Source organism: Telopea speciosissima, chromosome 3, assembly GCF_018873765.1.
Source record: "Telopea speciosissima isolate NSW1024214 ecotype Mountain lineage chromosome 3, Tspe_v1, whole genome shotgun sequence".
In the NCBI taxonomy this organism is placed as follows: Eukaryota; Viridiplantae; Streptophyta; class Magnoliopsida; order Proteales; family Proteaceae; genus Telopea; species Telopea speciosissima.
In genome coordinates this window covers 38,962,664-38,989,577 of record NC_057918.1, presented here as the reverse complement: position 1 = coordinate 38,989,577, position 26,914 = coordinate 38,962,664, and the positions used below count along the sequence as shown (strand labels likewise).

The window sequence follows — 26,914 nt, the reverse complement described above, 5'->3', positions numbered from 1 at the left end:
TAATCGAAAATCTGCTCATCCATTTCTTCTCCCTCGGACTCGATTCGCCTGTGCACGCAGTCTCAAATCCCGTGTTTTCAAATTTCCATTATTCAAATGGCAGGTAAAAGCCTTCTCGCTTATTTGATCTTGCCGTGTCGTTTTATATAGTTTTGAACTTACTATTATGATTTGCCATCCTTCGATCTATTTGTTACATATATTCTTGTTTAGATGATGCATCAAGAAAATTTCATTATTGGGTACTAGCTGTATTGGATGTTTCGTTCCAATTTTATTGAATGATCATAAAAACCTTGATAATTTGAACTCGATCTGAGTGGGACAAGAGGTTGATTAGACCTTAAAGATGCTTCCCTCTGGAGTTCTGAAATGCTTGAAGCTGTTCAAAGCGCCTTAAGCCCGCTGGAGATATTTGTAATACTATCTATTTATGGTTCTAGATAGATTTGTTCTCTATCATCACAATTGCTGCTCCCAATTTCCCATCTTCCATTTTCAGTACACGGGGTCTTGATGTATTGGTTTCAATTTCATGAGAGGTAATTTCCCCTGTTCTATCTGCTAAGTTACTCTTATAAACTAAATGGCAACTTATGAAATTTCGGTTTGTTTGTCTTACATATACTTGATGATAGAGTGCTGACTTCATAGGGTTTTCTTTGGAACAGTTATATGTTTCCATACACAGTGGAATTAAGAGCAAACCAAAAGGGGAGAGGGGTAAAAACGCTTTAGCACAATGGAGATAAAAAAAGTAATGCAGTAGTCGAAGTGTCATCATTTGACATTAGCTAGACAAAAATATGTCCACTGAATGACGATTTCTTATGTTCATCAGTAATAAGTACCGAGGATGCAGTCACAGTATATGGTTCCAAGTTGATCAAACTCTTCCCTTATGCAGCTGATGTAGGATTGGATTAAATACATTACCACTACTACTATATTTTCACATCTCATGGATGTTCAGTTCTACTTAATGTAACATGATGTAATTGTTTTTTTTTTTTTCAATACATTCAGGGAAAAACACAAACCATTGAAAAGCAATCACAGAGTTTCATTTCAAATATGTCATTAAGCTCACATGAACTATAGAGCTGATAGTTTGCAAATTTGTATGCAGCAATATCAGGGAAGGTTGCCCAAAATGTTTTTCTGGCACAATGTTGCCAAAGGAATAGGCAGTTGGACTCCCAATATCGCAGGGACTGTTTCACCCCAAAAAAGTATTATTCACCTTGCTTTCAAGGAGGGAAATTGGCATGGGCTGGCATGTTGCCCATGCAGTTGCACTCCTTGGCAAAATACCAGAATGGTCCTGAGAACCGAAGAAGTGTCTATTGCAACGGTCTGTTCTAGACTCCGAGGTTGATCTCTAGTGTGTGGTTTAATTCTGTTAACCCTTGAAATTATGCAGTTCCTGGCAACTGCAATATGGACCATTTTCCCATTCTGTTGCTCTCACTAGTGTCTCTTTGGTTATGTTTTCAAAGCAACTTTGGTCAGGGAGAAGTAGCAATCATTTTAACCTATATCATGCAGTTGTTCACAAGCCAGCTTATTTCTTTCACTAATTGGGATTTTATGTTGCAGCTGTTTCATCTACCAGCACAATACCGTCATTTGAAAAGGTTGATTTCCGAAAACTTCAGAATGGAAGGTACTGGCTTATGCCTTCTATGCATTTGGTTGAGTGCAGCTTGTTATTTTTATCTTCTTTTTTTTTTTTAAAGGGTAAAGGCTGGATACTCCAGCGGTGTACCCAGCCTGAGTCTGTCTCTCTCCCATCCCCTATGGAAATGACCCCTCTGCCCTCCCCTTCCCACCCTCTCCATTGGGCACAGCCGCTAGCTCCAGGAAAGCGAGCGGAGTGCCCAACCCTCCCCTTTTTTTTAATTATAATTTGCTTGCCAGTATTCTTTTGAATTTCTAGTAAACCTATTCAATAGATGATTCTAGTGTTTTTCATACCTTTGATGTTTAGTGATGCCTGTGAACATGTCATCTATCTCATCTTCGCATTTTGATTGGGGAGATGGAGAGCAGCTTAATGGGTGAGTTTGGTACTTATCATACGGTAAATATCATTCACTAAGTACTCAGAGAGCTGTTGGCAAACTTAGGTATGTTGAGCTTAGCCAGCTTTTTTAGGTTCCCTGCTTTTAGGTCAGGTACTTAGGTCTGCATAATCATGAACTTAACATAATGAACGAAATCCTAAGTCTCACCATGGGCTGGATTTAGCCCAAAACTTCTAAGTATGTATCCTCGCAGGAAGGAATTGTATGCATATCTGTTAATATAATGCTTTGTTGGCAGCCATAGTTATTCCTGTCCCTGAAGGATGCAATTTTTTTTTTATTTTTTATAATCGGGTTCCATTGGTTGGTTTTTGAGCCCCTAGACTTGTCTTATCCAGGTCAGTTGAAAACATGATTGATTAAAATATTCTCATGCTATGCAATAATTAATTTCTTTTTCTTTTTCTTTTTTCGCTTGGGGATTTGAAGCCACCATTCTACATTTTGGGTGCTTGCTGATTGTCTTACATTGTCTTACTAGTTGTTTTGGTCATAGATTACTCAGATTCACGAAGAAGAAGAAACTTCTATATTCTCATCCATACTTAACAAGTCAAGTTCTAGCAGTTGTTCTCGATTTTGATGCTGCCTACCAAAAAAAAAATTATGTTTACGGAGAATTTTATCTGCTATTTCTTGGGGGCTACTTTTACCATTCTCAGTTATAACAGCGATAGGTCTTCTTGTTATCAAAATATAAATGTTATACGTGTTTCTTCCCTCTGTTCATTTAGTTCTATTAATTTTTCCCGTGATCTTTATACTGTTATTCAATTTTCTTTTCTTTTTTTGGTTTGTTTATTAATTACAATCTCTTTTTCAAGTTTTATGATTAAACCTGTTGTAATAATTAATATCTAAAGAGAAAAGATATTCTAGATGCCAATCAAATTCTACGTTAGTGGTAAAACAAAGGATATAATAGGTACTGCAACAGCAGTAACTGATGAAAGTACTAATGCTGTGGGTAGTTATATTGTATAATGGATTGGAATGAAAATATCTATGGCAACATTGCTTCAGTCGTATACTTTTGGTACTGAGGGAAGCTTTAGTGGATTCATTGCATCAGAGTTTATGTTTTCTTGCTTTTGTCGTTTCTGTTGCTTTTTGGCATGCCTCGTTTCAAAGGAAATGGGTGATGATTAAAAAAGAAGTTTAAACAAAGGGCATTACCATTCAATGGGGCATCATTTTTTGTAGTTGTTGGTTTTTTATTTTGTGTATGTGTGTGTGTTGGGGGGGGGGTGTTAGAAATGACGTGGTTGTCGTTCATGCATCAGATTGTGGTATTGCCATCGATGAAAATAACATGTTGATGACAAGAAGTGTGTCATATGGCCATGAACTATTGATCTTTTCTACTAATAGTTGTTGCAGTGCATACTTTATTTGTAAGTCACCACTTTAAGGGTGTGTGGTAGTTCTGTGTAGAGCCAAAAATACTGATATTTGGGTCATTGATGAGTGCTGATTTAGTTTAATAAGACTCATAATTTATTGGAATGAGCATTTCATTGATTTTAACAACTAATATTCTTTCATGAAGCGATATTCGAGGTGTTGCTGTTGCTGGTGTTGAAGGAGAACCTGTTAACGTCACCGAGGCAGTTACAGAAGCAATAGCTGCTGCCTTTTCTGCGTGGTTATTAGACAAAAAGAGAGCAGATGCATCTAGGCGTTTGAAAGTCTCAATTGGCCATGATTCACGGATTTCTGCACAAAAACTACAGGTAGTTTTGTACTTATGTAATGAACATCAAAATTGAGATGATATATTGGGATCATTTGATTTGGTAGTTTTTGATGTTCATACTCCAGGTAATTCATGCAATGCTTCACATGGTCTGTCCTTCCTTTCACTTTTTTGTTTTTCCTGAGTTGCCTCCTTACACCGCTTGTATTAGTTGTAGACTTGTAGTGTTTCTGAAACTGAAGGGTCATCACTGTTTCCACCTTTAACTGGGGCTTAATGAAAAACAAAATATATCAGTGAAGGGCTAATTAGTTGCGTGGACATGTCAATGCCAAAAATATCCTCTAATGTTTCATTTTTAGATGAAATTCACCTTCGGGTTGAAGATACTCTTGTAGTTTAATATTTTATTGGTTCTTAGAAGGAAACAAGTTGCATATGATGCTGTCTCTCCTGGATCGTGTTACTATTGCCAACTGCTAACCTTTTGCCTAATGTTCCATTTGGCTGCAAATTGGAGATATTTCTTCTGTATTTGTATATGTGCAAGGAATGAGAGCTGTTTAAGTTGTAGAAACTAGGCTTGCAAGGAGGGAACAGTTTTCATCTGAGCTCGAATTGCCCATTTGCTGCCTCTAGCTGACAAAGGTGACATTATGAACTATGGTTCTTTCAACTTCAAAACTAAGCTCTAGGGTTCCAGTCCAAAACTCTGACATTTTAGGTTCTTTCAAATAAAGGAAGGCATTTCTATATGTCCACTGTCTTAATTATTAATTTCTAAGTTGGAAACTAACCTTCTATAGAATCATCAACCAAAACTATATCATCAGTGAATGTAATACACTATTGGACATATGAAGTATGATGTCCTGCGGTGTATGCTGTTTGCTGGTGATGTGTCTTTGGTAGGTGAGACTTGAGCAGTTGAGTAAATGTTAAGTTAGGAATCATAATGTCAAACTAAAATAAATTATATGGAGTGGTTATTATTAATGCTCGAGATATGCCGCAAAGTGATCATATTTATTATAAGTTGGAAACTATCCTTCTACCATTTTTTTTCCAAGAAATGGCAGGCTTAGCGTGGCCCAGCCTATTTTAAAGGCTCAGGTCCACTTTGTTTTAAGTTGTTTTAAGTCTGTCCCTGTCGAACTGGTGGTTTAATCAGTTCAGTTTAAGTTAGATATTTTGTTTATTGTCTTTAAGTGTTTTAAGTTGGGTCCACTTCCTGTTTTTTAAAGACTACTTGGACTATTTAGACTTTAAAAAGGAATGGTGAGTTGTAATAGGAATTGGCTTGGGGGTTTCCTAGCTAGATTCATACACTGCTTTATAGCTTTTATAAATAAAGACAAGGGTGCTCCCATAGCCCAAGATTTGATGTTTTAATAAAACCTGTTGCGTTGCCTGCATGGAGTGCTTTTTCCTTGTGTGAATCAAGGTTTGATTGGTGTGAATTAAGTCAACAACTTGCGGTAAGAAGCCCAGGTGCCATTGTTCTTTATTTGTCATTCATTAAGGTACTATTCTGTCCATATAATTTCTGCAATTCTGTCCAGTTAGCTCCTATGATTCCTAACTTTGAGTAAACTCTGATTTCAGAAATCTTCAATCAATGTTGCTGTTTCCAGACCCTGATTCTGTTGCTGTTTGGTATAGTCCTACTTTGAGTAGGATTGGGTTTGCTGGTTTGAATGCTGAAGTTGATACCCCTCATACATTGATCGGTTTCGTTTGATTTTAATATCATACATCAAGTTTTAATTGGCATTTTGTAATCTGATCATGCATCTGAATTGTAGTTTGACAGATTTGATTGTCCTAGTGTCTCTAGGAATCCTCCATAATTTCTGATCCAGCCATTGGATCAAGCTGAGATTTTCAGCAAGGTTCAGACCCTCTAAAAAGAGAATTCGATCAAGTTTATAGCCTGATCTGATTATTTGATTTGATTCTATATGTTTTCTCCTATTGCTGGAATTTTCTCTCTCTGTTTCGATTTCGTTGTTAGTGCTGGTTTATCAATTAAATCGTGTTGTAAATGGGTACAAGAGTAGAATTGTCTTATTGTTTTATAGGGGTAATTTGGTCTTGTATTCATTCTAAAATATTCTCCTCCATATTATAAATAAAGTGGGCCTGTATCACATTAGACACAAGTCATAATTTTCCCAATCTTGAACGTATCAGAGTGGGATCTTCCAACCCTAATTGGTTTATTGGTTTCTCTCTCTCTCTTTTTCGTTTTTCCCCATTACCGCCACCACCGAGCACTACTCCATCTAGCCTTTCCTCCACCAATCACCACCTGCTTCCCTCTCGAGTTATCCCTGGCTCTCTCTCCTCTTCTAGCGTCACCGAGAGTCGGCGAGAGGTAGCACCACCATCACCACCACCCTCGGTGGCTCTCTTTTAAGCCAGAGCCACCGAGGGCACCTCTTTTTTTTCCCTCCTTGGTTCGATCAGCTCTGCCGTGATGCATTAAACGAGCTGCTCCAATATTTTTGGTTGTTCTTCATGAGATTGGTTCGTGAATTAACAAGCTGCTCCAATTTTTTTGGTTGTTCTTCATGGGATTGGTTTGTGAATTAATTCTTCATCCTCTTATGGAGATTTCTCAGGGTAATCCCTGCTTTTCTTCAGAAGTTTCATCACCTTTTCAGGGCAAATCCTTGCTTGTTCGATTTTTTTTTTGGTGACTCCTACAACTTTGTCTCCCTTGTGATTAAAAGCCACACGCTCTATTATGCCAAGGACATTTGAGATCTCTTCTACATCTACTGGGATGAATGTTTCTCCTCAAAAAATTATTTTTCCTTTCCAATGTGTTCTGTTAAATTGAATGACACAAATTATTTGATGTGGTCACGTACATGCTTTAATTCTATTCGCTCTTGTGGATTTTATGGGTATCTTACTAGAGATTCCGTGAAGCCTGTTTCTGTTGGTGCAACCCTTGATAAATGGGAATGTGAGAATTCCTCTGTTATGGCTTTTCTTATCAATTCCATGCAACCATAAATTGCCCAGGGCTATCTTCTTCTTGATTCGGCTGCCAAGATTTGGAAAGCTACCCAAGATTCATACTCCCAAGTTGGGAACGATGCCCATGTCTATGAACTCCGCACGAAAGTCCATGAACTGAAACAAAAGAACTTACTCTGTCACAATACTATGCTGAGTTATGAAGCCTGTGGCAGGAGTTGGATTTTTATGAAGAGTTTCAAGCTACCACAACAGTTGACGCAGCCAATTTCAAGAAACGTGAGGGCAAACTTCGAGTTTATGACTTCTTGGCAGGCCTTAATATTGAGTATGATCAGCTTCATGCACAAGTGCTTAGTCGTGATCCTTTTCCTATTGTAGAACAAGCTTATTCTATGATCCAACTGGAGGATAGCCTCCGTTCTATTATGCTTCCACAGCCTACATCGGTAACTCCAGAGCGATCAGCTCTTTTTTTTGGTAACCAGCCCCATGGTGAGCCCTCCCTCACGGACTAGTGGTTCCTCATCTAAGAAGGCTTCTGTGAAGTGTGAATACTGTGGCAAGGAGCGTTACACCAAGGAATATTGTGGTCGGCTTGCAGATGGTTTTGGCCGTGGTCATGGTCGCTTCAACTCGACCTAGACCAATCAGACTAAGACAGTCAGACCTGTTGATGCCCTTGTGTGTGACCCCATACCCTGGCTCCTAGTGGGATTACCCCCACTGTCCTATTGATCTTATTCCTTTACCCCCTCAAGCTCAGGTAAGTGTGGAAGCAAATGAGTTCCTCCGCCATATCACCGAAGTGCACGCTGATATTCGAAGGAAGATAGCACTCAGTACTGATCACTACAAGGCCACTGCTGATAAGCATCGCCGGTTTGTTGAGTTCAAACCTGGAGACATGGTCATGGTCCGGGTGAACCCAGAGAGACACAACCGGGTGTCAATAGCAAACTCCATCTGAGGAAGATGGGTCCATACAAGGTGCTGAAACGTATTGGACCCAATGCTTATGTTCTCGAGTTGCCTGCTGATATGGGCATAAGCAATGTATTCAACGTGGCTGATCTTTACTTGTACACGGGGCATCATTCAAATGATGGTGATTCGGGCCACATGTTGAGACTGCCCCAACTCAGGTCCCCTACTGAAGATGTGATCGAGGAGGTTCTTCACGACATGCACAAGACCACTCGACAAGGCGCCGGTTACCATTCTTTCCTTGTCAAATGGAAAGGTCGCCCACGCCAGGACAGTACTTGGATCCATGCGGATGACTTCAAGAAGCTTGATCCGGAGCTGTATGATCGCTATATGGCCTTCACCCATTCATCGGAGATGAATGTTTCTAAGCTGGGGAGAGCTGATGCAGGTCCAATCACTGGGAAGAAGAAGAAGCCATGATATGGCTGCTGTTGTGTTTTTCGTTGGAGCCTTTTCCCTTTTTCCATACTTAGTTTTTTTTTCAGTACTTTAGTAAGGGTATAATGGTCATTTGACCTTTTATTGTCTTAACCCCCTCCACAATTTCTAAAGGAGGATTTGTTTTTTTTTTAAGTTAGATTATAAGATCTGTTCACATTGTAACTAGGATTCAGAGCTAGGACTACAATTCCTACTCTGATCATATTGTCATTAGGACTCAGAGTTAGGACTACAACTCCTACTCTGAATAGGACTGATTGGCTGATTGATGGATCAGCCCCCTATTATAAATACAGCAATTTGTGGGAGGCTCCCCCACAGTTCATTATTAAAAATTTATGCTTCTTAGCCTTGCTGTTATTGCTGCTGCTCCTTGTGAGTGTATATCCTTGTGGATCTCAAGGTGGTATAGGGTGGGTGGACTCCTGCGATTCCTTGCATCGTGAAGATCAGGAGGTCTCTTCAAGATATCAATCTGCTGCCATTGTTTTCTGCAATTCAGTAAGTTTAACCTGCACTTTGTTTTAAACCTTCTTCTGCCTAGCCAGTCCCCTTTCATTAGACCTAATCCACACCCCCCTTCCATCCATCAAACCCTAATCTCCATTAAACCGGCAATTCCTACTTTAACTAGGACTCCCTCATAACTACAGATCTGACCATCAATTTCGAAAACCATACTTCCAGTACACAACCCCCACACCTCTCCCCACACTCGATCCTAAACCCAGCCCATAACTCCCACTCTATCCCCGCCATTCCTTCACTCCATTAAAACCCAAAACCTGCAACACAATTCTGTCCAGAATTGCAGAATTTTAAAACCTTTCCAACTCCTATTATTTATATGCCCTAAAAGCACCCTAGACCTGCACATTAAAACCCCATAAACCCCATTGCCATTGTCCAACCCTAACCCTAGTTTTGACCTAGATTTCTGAACCCTAACCCAATCGGCCAGCCCTTATATGTGACCCCATTACCCTGGCTCCTAGTGGGATTACCCCTACCTAGGACTACATTACTTGCTCTCCCTACACCTGCTCCTGCTGCACCCGGTTCCTCTTTGTCTCCAGATGAGCTTACTACCTTCAAGCGTCTTCTCTCGTATGGATCAGCCAGCACCTGCTTCATCTGCTTCCATTGCTGCCCTTGCTGCTCCTCACAGTGCCAGTTTAGGTATTCATTTTGTCGGTCTTGGTATGTCCGTTGAACACTCTGTCTGATCACAGGACTAGTTCGTCTAACCTATTTTTCCAATATTCTCCATGTTCTGGTAAAGACGGGGTTCGAGTGGTTGATGGGTCCCTCTCCCCTATCTCTGGAAAGGGTTCCATCAAGTGTTCTCCCTCTTTATCTCTTTCCTCTATTTTACATGTTCCCAATTTTTCTACTAACCTTTTGTCCATTAGTAGTCAATCTCAATTGCAAAGTTACCTTTTTTTCTTCTCATTGTGTTTTTCAGGATCTGGTGACAGGGGCAACGATTGGCTCTGGTAGGGTGCAAAATAGTCTGTATCTACTTGATGAAGACTCTTCTCTAGTCTCTAGTCAGGCTCTTCAGACGGTGTCTCCTGCCCATTCGGACCTACTTCAATGGCATAGGTGTTTGGGTCATCCCCCTTTAGGAACATTAGCTCGCATTATAAATCGAGTGATTTTTTCTGTGAGGCTTGTGTTTTGGCCAAACAAACTCGATCAGCTTTTTCTAGTTCAAATAATAAAAGTAATACTATTTTTTCTTTAATACATTCTGATATTTGGGGCCCTTCTCGTTGTATTGCTATTATAGGCTTCCGTTGGTTTATCACTTTTATTGATTGTCATTCTAGAACTACTTGGATTTTATTTTATGCGGATCAAGGGCGAAGTTTTTTCCTGCTTCCAACACTTCCATTGTATGGTTCAGACCTAGTTCACTGCCACAATTAAGATACTTCACAGTGACAATAGTCGAGAATACATGGAGAGTTCTTTTCAGTTTTACCTTGCTACCTATGGGATCCTACATCAAACTAGTTGTGTTGACACTCCTGGTCAGAATGGGGTTGCAGAAAGGAAAAATCGGCATCTATTAGAGGTTGCTTGCTCTCTTATGTTCGAAATGCATGTCCCTCCTCAATTTTGGAGTAATGTAGTGATGATAATAGCCTTCCTCATTAATGGGATGCCATTTTGTGTGCTTGATTTTAGTTCTCCTCTTGATGTCCTATAAGAGGCCTCTGCATTTCCCGTACTTGCTAAGGTCTTCGGCTGCATCTGCTATGCTCATAATCATCATCCCCATGGGAAACTTGATCCCGATGGTCTCCGCTGCATTTTTTTCGGGTACTAGCCACCCAAAAGGGCCACAAATGTTACCATCCTCCTACCCGTCGTTAGTTTGTGACCATGGATGTGATATTTCGTGAGACCATGGCCTACTACTCTACAACTCCTCTTCAAGGGGAGCCTTCTATTTCTCTGGAAGATGAGTCGCCTCTGCTGCCACTGTTAGTTCCAGATCCTCCAGATCATTCCACTCAAGGGGAGATTGCTCAGGATACTACTCGACCTAGACCAGAGATGCGTGTCGATGTTCGAAAGCAGCAGAAACAGCCCATTGTACCTACCCTACCTAATCAACTGCCGCCCCTCAATCCTGATATGGGTCTTACTTTGGAAGGTAATTGTTCTTCCTCTCCTGTTGTTGACTCTTTAGTTGATCCCACACTTGATTTACCTATTGTTGTCCGCAAAGGTACTCGGTCTTGCACTAATCATCCTATTGCTTAAGTTGTTTGTTATGATTCCCTTTCTTCTTCCTCCTTCACTTTTGTGTCTTCCCTTTCATCTGTTTCTTTTCCCAAGAACTTGCATGATGCTTTTAAGGAGTCATAATGGAAGGCAGCTATGGTGGAATGGAAGAGATGCCGACTCTGAAGAAAAATGATACGTGGGATCTTGTTATTCATCCTCCACGTAAGAAAAATGTTGGTTGTAAGTGGGTCTTCACAATGAAGCAGAAGGTTGATGGTACGGTTGGCTGGTATAAAGCAAGACTTGTTGCCAAGGTCTTCACATAGACATATGGGATAGATTACAAGGAGACCTTTGCTCCAGTAGCTAAGCTTAATACTATCCATGTTCTTCTATCCATAGTTGTGAATATGGGGTGGGACCTACAACAATTGGATGTTAAAAATGCCTTTCTTCATGGGGAAATTCAAGAGGAGGTATGTATGGATGCCCCCCCGGGTTTTGATTCTCCTAAGACTCAGAGAAAGGTGTGCAAGCTGAAACGTGCCTTATATGGATTGAAGCAGTCACCTCGGGCCTGGTTTGGAGGTTTCATAGGGCTATGGTGTTTGTTGGTTACACTCAAAGTAATGCTAACCACACACTCATGGTTTAAAGTATCGACCAATACGATACGATACAATCGATATGTATCGGTATCAGTCGATACCGATACGATACATACTGATACGTCTCCATCAGTATGGTATGGTCGTTGACAAGCCAATCTATCGCATCATCACGGTGAGACACGGAGTTGAATAGCCTTCTATTGCTATTTCTTATCCCATCCTGGATACGATCTAACCTGTTGTTCATATCTTGGAAGTAGCCGTCCACACAGTGGGCAAAGGCATCTACTGTGTCCACAAGCTCATCGAATGCGTTCTGGATTAATGTATAATGAAAAGCTAGTAGGTATTGTGTTAGGTCAGGCCAACTAGGAGGAGGAGGAGGAGGAGGATCCATAGCCCAAACTTAAATTCGTAGGTAAAAAAAATAAAGGGGTAACTGTGGAGAAGAGAAGAAACCGAACATAGGTAAAAACGGTGTAAAACTCCTTCGCCTGCTACTGCTACTGATGCTTATGATGCTCCTGCTCTTAATGATACTACTAATGCCACCACTGTACCGTGCACCGATGCTTGAATCGATGCACAGAGCCGATGCAATGCAAGAACCGCGGTGGTGGAGCTAGGGTTCGAAGGAGATAAAAAAATCTTGGAAAATTACTTTCATAGAGAAAAGAGGGATTTCTGTGTCTTTCATAGAGAAAACGCTGCATACTATGGTTTAAATGTATCGCCCGATACGGGCCGATACGATACGATACGACCGATACGTATCGATACCATCGATACGTCCAGTAAAGGGTTTTATGTAGGGCTGTAAATGGATAACCGAAAATCCGAATTCGATATGCATCCGTATCCGTTTAGGGGCATCCATATTCGATTAGAGATATCCGGAGAAAAATCCGAATACTCCGATAAAAATCCGAATCCGAATACTTAATTATAAAAAATTAAATAAATAACGATCTTGAGGGTTTTTGGAGATTCAACAGGTTCTAGAATATGAGGAAAAGAGAATCATGATCTAAAACTATGGATTGAGAGTGAATTGTATCCACTAGGGGGAGGAAGGTTCGGGTTACACAAGGCAGAGGTGTAAACGGATGGTCGAAAATCCGAATTCGATTCGCATCCGAATCCATCCGAATCCGTTTAGAGGTATCCGTATTCGACCAGGAAATATCCGAATCTGATTACATCCGATCTGTATCCTAGCCGAATCCGATCCGTTTACAGGCCTAGTTCTATGGGTGGTTTAATACGTATCGATATGTATCGATACGTATTGGTCGATACGGCTTGATACATACCGATACATTACCGATGCATACCGATACGCACCGATACATACCGATACGTGCCAATACCATCGATACATTCCATAAAAAAGCCACTTTCACTCAGACTCGATACAACTCCTTATCTAACGAAAAAATGAAGGAAAACTCTCAACCAAGAGTCTAAAATCTTGCATTTAATCTTGGTTTTTCACACTCTTAAACTAAAAAAACAAATCAAAGAGTGCTACAACATCATCCTTTGCATCATCCAATACTCTTCATGGCTATAGATGATTCACCATTTTAGGTTTTATGCATGACACTTATTATGTATTGCTTATTTATGTTGTTTTTTGTTCCAAAAGTGTATTTCCATGTGTATTTTGATCAGTTTTATGCGTATATGTATTTTTCGATACGTATCTTCGAAACGATACGACATGATACGATACAATACATCTCTTAAAATCACCCGACCAATACGATACCCAATACCGATACTTTAAACCTTGCACATACTGTTCATCAAGCGATCTGCTGGTAAGATTGTTGTTTTGATTGTTTATGTCGATGATATTGTTGTCACCGGTGATGATGTTGATGAGATTGCTTGCCTCAAGAGTTACTTGGGTACTGAATTTGCAATAAAAAACTAAGGACAGCTTCATTATTTTCTTGGCTTTGAGGTGGCAAGATCTGCCCATGGTATCTTCTTGTCTCAGGCGAAGTACACTCCTGATCTCCTATCCGAGACAGGACTTTTAGGCTGCAAACCGGCTGATGCTTCTATTGATGCAAATGTTCATTTCTTGAGCAAAGAAGGTGAGCCTGTAGATAAGGGAAGATATCAGCGCTTGGTTGGCCGGTTGATTTATCTTGCTTATACCCGTCCAGACATTATTTATGCGATCAGCTTAGTCAGTCAGTAGATGCAGTTCATCGCATAGTTGTCAAGGCGGCAAGGCGACCTAAGGCGGTGGAGGGGTGCCTATTGCTTAGGCAACCAAGGCGCCCAAATGTTATTTTTTATTTCCCCTCTTTTCTAATATTATTTTTTTTTTGGTGAGGGGTACCTTATATCATCAAAAATCAACATAGAAATAGAAGACAATAGAACTGAAGAAGCAAGCTGTTGGAAGTTTGAAACAATCAAAACATACATTTGGTTTATATGTTATTGGAATTGGTCATTTTCAGGTATACCTAGTCTCACATTTGGTTTATATGGTTCTTAGAATATATGATCTTATCAATAAGTAATTAACCTGCTCTCGATTCAGAGGAAATGTTCTTGTTCTCTAAGAAATTTGATTCATCAAATGATTTTATTTTTACATGAGACTTTGTATTAGATAGAGCACAAAACCAGCTTTCCAACAAATCCAAGATTGCTTAAATCTGATTTATACTGAAGGAATTATGTTCCAGTCAAACTTTATTTGGTGTGCGCAAATGCTATCAAAATCGCATTTATGAAAATATTTTTTAGATATTAAAACAAATGAATATTTTACCACACTTTTGTTTTTTAGCAATGTTTTATCATATTAAGATTTATGGAGAGATTTGAGAAAAAGCCCAGCATTAGAAAGTTGAAATTTTCACCTACTACAAAAAATCTAATTTTTGTTTTTGAACCGGGGGGGGGGGGGGGTTGACTTTTTATCCTTTTGGAATTTGATTTTTAACTATTTTTATTGGATTCAAATAGGGGGTATTTGCTTATTTATGAATAATATCTTAACTAAATGAAATCATTTACTTAAATGATATTTGGCATAAATAAGTGCCAGAACCTACTAACCTAGTTCAGTACCAATTAAACCAGTGCAAGGCACCCTACAATAAGGCAGCAGCTGCCTAGGCACCTAGAAATCCGCCTGGACACCTGGGTGGCGCCTTGACAACTATGGTTCATCATATTCTCCGTTACCTGAAGTCTGCTCCAGGCCATGGGATTCTTTTGCTTATCATCATATTTGAGTTGAGGTTTTTACTAATGCTGATTGGGCTGGCTCTCTTGATGATCTTCAGTCTACCACAGGTTATGACACCTTTGAGGGTGGTAATCTTGTTACTTGGAGAAGTAAGAAGCAGGCTGTTGTGGCTCATTCTAGTGTTGAAGCAGAGTTTCGTGCTATGGCACATGGCATTTGTAAGCTTTTATGGCTCCGTGGGCTTCTACTTGGTTTTGCTGTTCTTGTTTCTCTTTTCCTATGATGCTCTACTGTGATAGCAAATCCACCATCAGCATTGCCCATAATGCACTTCAGCATGATAGGACTAAACACGTAGAGATTGACCTTCACTTCATCAAGGAGAAGTTGGAGTCTAGTTTCATTTGTGTTCCCTTTGTCCCTTCTCATGATCAGTTGGCTGATGTATTTACTAAGGGACTTAGTGGTAGGATTTTTCATTCTATTGTTTCCAAGTTGGGCATGTGTAATATCTATGCATCAACTTGAGGGGAGCGCTGTAAATGGGTGCAAGGGTAGAATTGTCTTTATATTGAAGGAGTTATGTTTTAATCAAACTTAATTTGGTGTGCGTGAATGTTATTTAAAATCACTCTGAATGAAAATATTTTTTTAGACATCAAAACAAATGAATATTTAACAACACTTTTGGTTTTTAGCAATGTTTTCCATATTAAGATTTATGGATTAGATTTAAGAAAAACCCCAGCATTAGAAAGTTGAAAATTTCACTTACCGCCGAAAATCCAGTTTTTGTTCTTGAACTGGGGGGTTGACTTTTTATCTTTTTGGAATTTGATTTTTTAACTATTTTTTATTGGATTCAAATAGGTGGGTATTTGCTTATTTATAAATAATATCTTAAGTAAATGAAATAACAAAATATAAAACCATTTACTTAATTGATATTTGGCATACATAAGTGTCTGTCCTGGTTTCCAACCAGGTTTCTTCAAGTTTTGAGGGGGATAAGTGACACTTATATAGGTATTCAGGTCGAAACTAGCAAAATATGATCGAAACATGTCGAAACAGGTCAAAACCAGTCGAAACCAATCGAAACCCTGTACTTTTCAAACTCCCACCTTAACTCGTCTTGGTTTCTTGCGAAACCGAAATATCTTGGTGGTTTCAATTGGTTTCGACCGAGATCTCTTTCCATGTATACTCGACTTTGAGTCTCCAAGGTACATCAGTTGTGGATGTGGGACAGCTTGGGATGTTTAGGGGAGTTTGATTCTCCAATCTCCATAGAGCTAAAGGTTAAGGGCTTTTTTTTAGTCTATATAGTGAAGGTTATGTATTTAATTTCTAAGTTTGGGTTTTAGTTGGTCAGAATAGCAGAAGTATGTGTCTTTTAGTTGTTAGTTTCTAAGTTTTTTGTTTTCCTATAAGTAGGAAAGTAGTATACATACATGCAAGTGATACAATTTATGACATTGGGAAATAGAAATTGATTTGATTTTGAGAAAGAGCTGTTTCTCTCTCTAGTTCTCGTGGTTGGAGGCTTGGAGCTATGGGATAATAAGACTAGATGCAATAAATTGAGTTAATTATGAACTTATTAACTTATTAACTACTTCTTTTAATTTAAGATTTCTAAAAGTTTGATGGTCCAATTTCAGGATGCAGTTTCTCGAGGAATTACTCGTGCTGGCCTGGATGCTATTCAGTATGGGTAAGTGGTAATTGCATAATTATTCGTCATCTGTTTTGGATACTGTTCATTTGTCATGTCTTTTTAAGCGATCACAAGTGGTATAATTGCTAAGTGATTTACAAGCGATATGACTTATCTGTCTCTCTCTCTCTGGTACGTATTGATGCCATTTTCAAGCATACTTCTGCTCTTGCCTGTTACTCATTATAACTGGACCCTGGGTATTTGCTTCTTCTGTCTGTAGGTTAGCATCTACACCTGCAATGTTTAACAGCACAATTACGGAAAATGATGACTTTTTATGTCCGGTTGATGGATCCATAATGATAACAGGTATCTTGCAGCATCTTTATTGGTTTCAGTAGCATATTGTAAGAGGATTGGGTGCTTAATAATATGGCATTCTTGATCAGAACTTTCCACTAAACATAGTTCGAGAACTCACGAGATCTCGCCGAGATCTCGCCAAGTTTCTTGGTTTTTGGAAAAGCCGAGACGATACTGCCTGCGAGTCTCAAAAGTGCAATATCTCGGCGAGATCTCGGATCTCGGTTTCGATCTATATCTTTAACCCACCTACCACTTCAATACCTCACCTAACTCGACAGAACTCGACATATCTCGGCGAGATCTCGGATCTCGGGTCCAGATCTTGGGTTGACCCAAAGTTGAGGCTTCGAGTTGGAAAAAAAAAATGCACCAACTCGGCTAGATCTCGACTCGTCTCGGTTTTTCCAAGAGCCGAGTTGGTACCAAGACCCGAGTTTTAGTACCTTGCTACTAATCATGATTCTCTACATTAGACATAATTCTTTATTATGAAATGATCAGTTATCACTTGGCTTACCCATTTTTATAATTTCTTCATTCTATGGCTTTTCAAAGGATTTTTTTTACTGTGGGATTGATCAATCAAGATTTGTATAACTGAGATGTATTTCTGCAAACAGCTAGTCATCTTCCATACAACAGAAATGGGTTTAAGTTTTTCACAAACTCTGGAGGACTGGGGAAAGGTGACATTACTGATATCTTGGAGCGTGCTGCAAGTATATATGATAAATTTTCAGCTGAAGGTTTGAGAGCCTCTGAACAGTCAGCTTCTGCATCCATAAAAAGGGTGGACTACATGTCTGTTTACACTTCTGACCTTGTAAAGGCAGTTCGCAAAGCTGCAGGGAATATCGGTAATATTTTTCTGATAGATGTAGTAAAGCGATTCAAGCATTAGAAGTAATTAACAGTTGTTTTTAACCTGGATCGACCTAGTTGGGTCAGTCCATTGCCTGAGCATGTCTTTGGTTCTGTTTAGCTATTGAACCTAAAGTGTTTAGAAACCTGGAAAGACATTTGAATCATCTGGTCTTTTGTCAAACCATTCAATCCAGGCAGTAAACTGTGTGGTTTGGGTTAATCTATTATTGCTTGATAGCTCTTTTCCTTGTTTTTATCGCTTAGTATGTTCATATCATCTGTTAATATCCTCTTTAGTTATCTAGGTTTTTTATGATCTTGTCTTCATTGTGCTCATAATTATTCTTTATTTCTACGCTCAGATAAGCCATTGGAGGGTTTTCATATAGTTGTTGATGCGGGGAATGGAGCAGGAGGTTTTTTTGCTGTAAGTGTATTTCTTATCTTATTCTTAAGTAAATAAAATATTTCTTATCTTAGCAGTCAAAACGAACTCTTAGACTGATGGGTCTATACATACACAATCACATGAAATCATTTCATAACTCCCTCAACTCAGCCTAATCCCCACTAAATAAGGTCGGTTACATGAAATCATTTCATAGTGCTAAAATATTCATTAAAAGTTTCTTGGTAAGACCTTTTCTCACTATCCAACCCCGTGGGCCTAAAAACTTAGTTGCAGGTCCCCATGAGGTGCCTACATTGTTTTAGTTCTATGAGCACCAATAAATTATAAGTTGCCTAAAAAATTTCATCCGTGGCGAAGCAGTTTTGGAAGGCTGAAAGTGTTAAATATTGTAACGTTGGAGTGTGTTAACTTGAGAGTGGAAGTCTATATCGAGTCATAGTTAAAGTGAATTGTTATTTACTTTAGTTGTCTTTGCTTGTGATTTGTCTTTTAGGACTCTTAAATTCTTATAATAGCAATATAAGTGGTGGACTAGGCCATGGTGGGGACTATTCTGAATCCTATTGTGGTGCTAGGATTCTCCCCCCCCCCTTCTTCTTCTTCTTCTTCTTCTTCCTTCCTCTCGTAAGTACTGGTTTCAGGTTCTTATATCGTTACATGGTATCAGAGCTCTCTTAACCAGTCCCTATTCTCCTCTGTTTTGAAGTTCTCTCAAGGTTTTCCCCTTCTGGTTGCAGCAACCTATGCTGCCATATCTGCTCTATGGAACCTTAGTTGGTAGCTATATGAAGAGAAACTAGGTTCTCTCCATATGTTGTTGTTCTTCCACTTTGTAATAAATCTACTTGGAAGATGAATCTACCTCAGATATGTCAGTTACATGAGGGATATTGCAGTGGTGGATACTTGCAGCAGTGATACCTTAAGGTTACCCTCTACTGGTATTAATTTATACTTTAGTTTACTGATTAAAGACCTAATTACAGCACCCTACGGTTCCCTGTTTTTCAAGGGTTTTTGGCCAGATCGAGATTCCCTTCTCTGGGAATCTGTCCATCTGATCTGGCCAATATTTTAGGGCTGATATGTCCCTTCAGAAGTGACTTTCGACCAGAATATGGTAGAATTTGGTGTCAATCCGACACCTGGATTTTCTGTTGTCTGAAATCTCCCAAATTCTGGGTTTATGATTTCAGAATTGGATTTTTGCTGCTGGTTTTTTATTTCGTTGTCAGATTACTGTGATATTGTGGGGTTTGTATCCCCTAATGATCTGCTCTCTCTCTCCAATCTTGGGGAACCATCAGAGAGTGTTTACCTTGATCTTTGTTGGGCTGTTGTTTGCTGGCCAGCGTTGCCATTTACTGGTTCTATCAGTTCTCTATTGTTGGATTATTATTGAACGGTGATGACATATCTACTACTGGATACTGTACGTCTGTTGGTGGAAATCTTGTTACCTGGAGGAGTAGGAAGCAGACTACAATGGCTTGGTCGAGTGCAGAAGCTGAGTATCAGGCTATGGCACATACTTTAGCTGAAATGATGTGGCTGAAATCTCTCATTTAGGAGTTGGAATTCTCAGTCACTAAGCCTATGGAGATGTATTGTGATAATCAAGCTGCGATCTATATTGCAAGTAATTGGATTTTCCATAAGTGGATCAAACATATTGAGGTCAACTGTTGTTTTGTGAGGAATGTTGTTATGCAGAAACTGATCTCTTCTTCATTTGTTAACTCATGCAATCAACTTGGCGTTATGTTCATTAAGACGTTTATGCTTACATTTCTTAGTGGCTGTTCCAAACTGGGTATGGGATATATATATATATATATATATATATGCATGAGGGTTTACTATGGAGAGTTTGTATTAAGTTGAGAATTGGAATCTACGTTGGGTCATAGTTTATGTCAAGTCATTGTTATTTACTTCAGTTGTCTTTGGTTTTAATTGTCTTTTAGTAGGACTCCTAATAATAGCAATATAAGTGGTGGACCTAGGCCACATTAGGGACTATTCTGAATCCTATCGTAGCTCTAGGATTCCCCCCTTTTTCTCCATCATAATCTCTCTCTTTGTTCCTTCTTCTTCTTTCCTCTCATAAGTACTGGTTTCAGGTTCTCATATCATTACAGAAGGCATCCTCTCAAAGTTTTGGATTAGTTCTTGGACTTCTATATTGTGGTAGCCTATTGTCACTGCTAATGGGCTGGAGCTTTGGTGGACTCACGGCTTGTTTCATGTTGAGATCTGAAGTTGAGGATTTAGTGAATATGAGGAGTTGTTTGAGTTGAATGGCCTAGAAACATGATTAAGAGTCCATGTTCATTCTGTCCATTTAGGTGGGTTATTGCTGAGTTGATGTCGATGTTGTTGTGCTCTTTTTTTTTTACTATTATTTTTATTATTTTGTCTTTGCAAGGATCCATGTAGCCAAACCCATTTAGTTGGGATACAGCTCAGTTGTTGTTTAGAGTTATTAACAAATGTGAATACTTCAAACCCATAAGTGTCATTCCTTTGTTTATTATTATTAATTTTTCTTTCTTTTTGAAATTCTTTTGCAACTAACCTTATTACCCTCTAGACCCTAGTTTTGAAGGTCATGAATCATATCCTACGCATTTTGGTTTAAGTCCGTTTGGGATCTTGGATATGCTGGTTCAATTCATCAACACATTGAATCCAATTTTCGGATATGCATACCCTGCATTTAAACCTTCCATACGCCTTACTCCCTATCCTGCACCTGTTGAAAACTGTGAAAGCTTTTTTTGAGATTCACGTTTAACCTCAATGAGATCATATGATACATAGCAATTTAGAAGTGATTGTCTTGTGGAACATGTTTTGATTCCCCTTTTCTAGCATATCAGGATCTTGTTGGCCTCTTTTGTTCTATGAATGTTCATTGGTGATTTTGGTCAGCATTTAGAAAGCCTGTGTTTGGCTATTGTATAACCTGGAATATGTAAATGTTTGCATTGAACCTATTAAAATATCCACCAAAAAAGCAGATATCTTCTTGTATAGCAGTCCAAGTTAAATGAAGAATTTATACTTCCATAAATAAGTGGTCCCTTTAGACATTCATGAAACTACTGCATGAATTTCTTATTTGACTACCACGTGAAAAAGTTTGAATGGATATCATCTGCTTGTTAGGCTAACATGTACCATGTCTGTAAATTGCATGGATGTTGAACCTTTTGCTATACATTTAACTATGGCTCATCTATTTTACTTTTATCAGGGAAAGGTTCTTGAACCTCTAGGAGCTATTACTACTGGTAGTCAGTTTCTAGAGCCAGATGGTAATTTCTAAATTTTTACTTCTGATAAGCCATCATTTTTTTATTTAATTTATTTTTTTGTATGTGTCATATCTGAAAAGTTGACTTTGGCATCAGGTTTATTTCCAAATCACATTCCTAACCCAGAGGATAAAGCAGCAATGAGAGCCATAACCCAAGCAGTTCTTAATAACAAGGCTGATTTGGGCATCATTTTTGATACAGATGTCGACAGGTGATTGTTTCTACTGCTCATGTGTTGCATCTAATCCATATAAGGTATTACTGAAAAACTGTTTCCTTTAGATCTGCTGCTGTGGATTCTTCAGGCTGTGAATTCAACCGCAACCGCCTAATTGCTTTGATATCTGCCATTGTTCTTGAGGAAGTAAGATTTCTCCCTGATGCATCTGTCTTGGTGACAATGACATTTAAGTCTTGTCAGAATGTTTAATAATATTTTATTCTATTGTGTTCAAATGTAGCATCCGGGAACAACTATTGTCACAGACAGCGTGACGTCAGATGGGTTAACTACATTTATTGAAAAGAAACTTGGTGAGGAACTGAAATATAAAAATATTTCTTTTTTTTTTTTTTTTTGATGGATTATGTTTTTGTTCTCATCAATTATAATTTCTGTAGGAGGAAAACACCACCGGTTCAAAAGAGGATACAAAAATGTCATCGATGAAGGAATTCGCTTGGTGAGATTTTTATTTTACACCAATTGCATTTTACAACTCATGCATGAGCTCTAGACTGTTTCTTACTGCAAACATGTTTTATTTCATTTTCCTGGGAAGGTTTATTCCTTTTTCATTCTGTCTTTTATTTATGGTTCTCTTGTATTTTATGACTGCTTCTCAACTCTGTTTTTCTAAGCTTCTGAATATTTGAATTTTTTATATTGTAAATGATATGAGAAATGGATGAAAATAGAGGTTTGCTACTTTGCTTTTTGACCAAAAGTCCTTGAATAATAGTCTACAGATTGGGGCTGGTCCTCAAGTAAGGTGTTTCAAAACTAGAATAGCTTGGTGGAAATACGCATGTATGTATAGGTTGTAGAACACAAGGAGGTCTTGGTTTGCCTGATGCTTGGAGGTAATGAAGGATATGTGGTTTGGTATCCAGTTAGAAGACACCTGCTGGATAGGGATTTTTTCTCCTGAGGTGGAGGGAGGGCCTGCTTTCCTGTGCTTTAAATCTTTAACAACTTAAAAGCATGACTAGGATCCCACATCAAAGGATGTGAGAGTGGAAAATGGTGCTCTGGGATTTTTAGAGTGAAGTCATGGTGTGCCTGATGGTACTACAAAAAAGCGAAGTAGGAACAGGTTGACAGAACTAGAGTGAAGTCTAGTACCCCCTTTTTTTTCTCCATCCCTTACTGAAGCTAAAACAATGTTGACAGAACTCTCTTGGTGAGGAATCACATCTGGCTATTGAAACCAGTGGCCATGGGGCCCTCAAGGAGAACTTTTGGCTTGATGACGGTGCATACCTTATGGTAGGAACTGATCCTTACAATCTACATGAAGGTTTTTTTCCCATTTTACAAACCTTATTATCCTTATTTTTCTTTTTATTTTCTCTGTGGTTTTCGTTACAGGTCAAACTCCTAAATAAACTTGCTTCAGCCAGAGTTTCTGGAACAGGTAATGGCAGCAAAGTTCTTACTGATCTAGTAGAGGGTTTGGAGGAAGCAGCTTTTGCAGATGAAATTCGACTAAAGATAGATCAGAACCATTCAGATCTCAAAGGACGGTATGCTTGATGATCACCCTCTTTTTCACTAGATAGCTCTTTTATATTGTGGATTCATTTAAAATTTTTCATTTCAGATCTTTCCGGGAATATGGAGAAACGGTTCTGAAACACTTGGAGAACACAACCTGTTCAAATCCAAAGCTTCTTAAGGCACCTGTTAATTATGAGGGAGTAAGCTACAACATAGAGCAAAATATCATTTTCTGTGAATCCTTTTTTGTTTTTAATCTTTGGGGGTGGTTGGGGGAGGGGGGGGGGGGTTAGATCTGAGAGTCTATGTTAAGTTATCAACTCCCGAATAGTCTATATTTCGGGAAAATAATTACTTATATCTCTGTTTGAAATGAAAATGAAAAGAAAACAGAAAGAAATTAAGTTCAGTTCAGCTTGAACACATATATGGGCTGAATGAGCTCAACTCAGTAGCAGTTGTGACTGGAAGGTTTAATGTAGTCTTGAGACCGCCCTCCCGGTAAGTGGGGTGTTCAAGAACATCAGTTGGAAACTTGGAATTTATACATGGCTGTATGATGAACACTCACATATCATGAGGTGGTTGGTCATATTCATTGTCTCAGTTGATTGGAAGTCAAAAATATATAAATGTAGTTCAGGAAGTGCTGGTGCATGTGACATATGTGTGAATTCAAACTCCATTTTAAATGACAGTACGGAGCCTTTTTAATTTCTGTTCATTGCTGTGAATTCTTTTTCCTTAATGTAAAATGCCTGGTAGTAAATTAAGGTAGGTGAAATATTTTCTTCTCCTACATTGTTTTACAGATTTTGGACAAAATAGTGGATACGACTGTAAAACTCTTATATACCTTCCATCTTCTACATATAAAACAAATACAATTATATATTTTCTTATATTCTACAGGGAAAAAAAAACTTGGTGTAGGCTTTTCTATAAAGAAAACATTAAGCAAGATAGGGCAGTTATAAGAATTCTGTTTATGGGTCAAGAGAATCACATAATTGCATCCTTACTTATATCTCACATTTTGTGTAAACAGGTTCGGGTCTCTGGCTACGGCGGGTGGTTCCTTCTTAGACTCTCTCTTCATGACCCTGTTTTGCCACTCAACATCGAGGTAAATTCTACTCTTATGGGGTCTGAAGACTGCCAGCTATTACATGATAGAACATCTGTTGAGCCACAGAATGACAAATATTGCAGGCTCCAAGCAAAGAGGATGCTATGAAGCTTGGACTTGCTGTGCTTGCTGCTGTAAAAGAGTTCTCAGCTTTGGACACATCTGCCCTGGATAAGTTTGTCCAAGTTTAAATCCAAGAGCTTTAAATAGTGTAGTTGCCTGTCAGCTCCCTACTGTGTTCCCATGCTTCCCCTGGGATGTTTCCTTTGGACAAGTATTGGTGATGTTGAAGTGCTTCAGAGATTCCAGTTAGTTTTTGATACTCTTGCTTATGAGATCACATCAAAGTAGCCTTCACTTTGAGCTAGTCTGTCTTAGAGTTCAAGAGACAACTAGAAAATAACAAATTCCCTATACTTTCAGCAGAAGATTCACAAGATATTGCAACTTTTCTTTGTTGTGCTATTTTACCTTCCTATTTTACTCGAACTTTCATTGTCCACACTCGTATATGTGCTTTATTTATTTATTTATTGAGAGAGGGAGTGGGGATTGGGGATAACTGGTACAAGAATAACTAACAGGGAAGAATGGAAGGAATCCTATTGTAGAACTGCAGAAAAGAATGAGAAGAATTGCTATTGTTAAAAGAGAGATGTAGAGAATGCTTGAATGAATAAATCGATCAGTCAGGCCCTGTTTATATAAAGAATAGAATTACAACTGAAAATAGAAACTTAACACAGTCCTTGTCCTACTAGGAATTCCTAATACAACTAGGAATCCCAAACTAGGACTCGGCTGGGAAAAATAATAAAAGGAATAAAAAATAAAGAAAAAGTAGGACCAATCCTAGTGGAACTAGGACTGCTTACCCCAATTGGGTAAGCAGTAAGCAGCCTATTTCAACACTCCCCCTCAAGTTGGAGCAAAGATGTCGATCATGCCCAACTTGATTAAATTGGGATGAAACAATTTTTCAGACAATCCCTTGATTAAATTGGGATGAAACAATTTTTCAGACAATCCCTTGGTGAAGATATCAGCAAGTTGATCTGCAGATGTCACAAACGGAATACAAATCAGCCCATCTTCTAATTTCTCTTTGATGAAATGCCTATTTATCTCAACATGCTTGGTACGATCATGCTGTACAGGATTGTGTGCTATATTGATTGCAGCCTTGTTGTCACAGTACAACATCATAGGAAGACGAATAGGAACACCAAGATCTTCTAACAATCCTTTAAGCCAGAGTAACTCACAAATACCCTGTGCCATAGCTTGAAACTCAGCTTCGGCACTAGAATGGGCAACAATTGCTTCTTGTTACGCCACGTGACAAGATTTCCACCTATAAAGGAGCAATACCTAGAAATAGACTTGCAATCTGCAGAACCAGCCCAATCAGAATTAGTGTATGCTTCTATCCGTAGATGACCATGCGTAGACAAAAGAATTCCTTTTCCAGGAGCTGACTTCAAATAGTGTAAGATACGAAGAACAACCTTCATATGAGAAGAATGGGGATCATGCATAAACTGGCTTATAGTACTCACGGCGAAAGCAATGTCAGGACGGGTGTGTGAGAGATAAATCAACTTCCCTACAAGTCTTTGGTACCGGCCTTTATCAACAGGCTCCCCTTCTTTCTCCTTGAGTCGAACAGTAGGGTCCATAGGAGTATCTAAAGGATGGTAGCCTAGCAACCCGGTTTCAGCTAATAAGTTTAGATTATACTTCCTCTGGGAGAGAAAAATGTCTTTAGAAGATCTGGCCACTTCAATCCCAAGAAAGTATCGTAATTTTCCTAGATCTTTAATCTCAAATTCTTGTCCAAGGAAGGTCTTCAATCGTTTGATCTCATCACCATCATTACCAGTAACTACTATATGATCGACGTAAACTATAAGAACAGCGAGTTTTTCACCAGTCCTCTTTATAAAGAGTGTGTGATCAGCATTACTCTGCTTATAGTCCACAGAAATCATAGCTTTGTGGAACCGGCCAAACCATGCTCGAGGTGACTGCTTCAGCCCATAAAGTGCACACTTCAGTTTACACATTTTTCCTTGGTTTCTGTCACAAGAGAACCCTAGTGGGACGTCCATATACACCTCCTCATCCAGTGCTCCATTTAGGAAGGCATTTTTTACATCTAGTTGCTGTAAATCCCATCCAAGGATGACTGCACAAGATAATAATACACGAACAGTATTCAACTTTGCAACAGGTGCAAAAGTTTCCTGGTAATCAATGCCGTATGTTTGAGTAAACCCCTTGGCCACGAGCCGTGCCTTATACCTATCCACAGTGCCATCAACCTTCTGTTTCACCATAAACACCCATTTGCATCCAACGGTTTTCTTCCCAGGTGGAAGAACCACAAGTTCCCATGTGTTATTTTTCTTCAAGGCCTCCATTTCTTCCATCATAGCTGCCTTCCACTTTCCTTCTGATAGAGCTTCCTGCCAATGGTTAGGAATACGAACAGAAGAAAGAGAGGAAACAAAAGCATGAAAGGATGGGGAAAGTGAGTTATAAGAAACAACATGAGATATGGGATGCTGAGTGCAAGTCCTGACACCTTTGCGAAGAGCAATAGGTAATTCAGGAGAAGGAATATTACCAGGTGGAGAGGCAAGTTATGGATCTGGGTTCGACA

General features: G+C 39.0%; 1 protein-coding gene across 3 annotated transcripts; it reads left to right on the top strand.

The window, feature by feature from the left end:
• LOC122656261 (phosphoglucomutase-like) lies at positions 1-24,756 on the top strand. Of its 3 annotated transcripts, none has more exons than XM_043850741.1 (18): positions 1-103; positions 1,130-1,354; positions 1,600-1,666; positions 3,637-3,820; positions 16,437-16,489; positions 16,716-16,804; positions 17,422-17,658; positions 18,028-18,092; positions 21,337-21,397; positions 21,494-21,611; positions 21,683-21,764; positions 21,862-21,934; positions 22,022-22,083; positions 22,794-22,889; positions 22,992-23,146; positions 23,224-23,320; positions 24,169-24,246; positions 24,333-24,756. In XM_043850741.1, exons 1-18 carry the CDS (start codon positions 97-99, stop codon positions 24,438-24,440), a joined length of 1,857 nt encoding a protein of 618 aa, XP_043706676.1. In that variant the 5' UTR covers positions 1-96; the 3' UTR covers positions 24,441-24,756. The 3 variants fall into 3 exon arrangements, with proteins under 3 accessions (XP_043706676.1, XP_043706677.1, XP_043706678.1); XM_043850742.1 differs by having other exon boundaries at positions 18,028-18,098; positions 21,343-21,397; XM_043850743.1 differs by lacking the exon at positions 1,130-1,354.
• The last annotated feature ends 2,158 nt before the right edge of the window (positions 24,757-26,914 follow it).

Coding starts and splice junctions, on each gene's coding strand:
- LOC122656261 (XM_043850741.1), top strand. Junction 21,612..21,682: donor TTTGATACAGATGTCGACAG/GTGATTGTTTCT, acceptor TGTTTCCTTTAG/ATCTGCTGCTGTGGATTCTT. Junction 21,765..21,861: donor CTGCCATTGTTCTTGAGGAA/GTAAGATTTCTC, acceptor GTTCAAATGTAG/CATCCGGGAACAACTATTGT.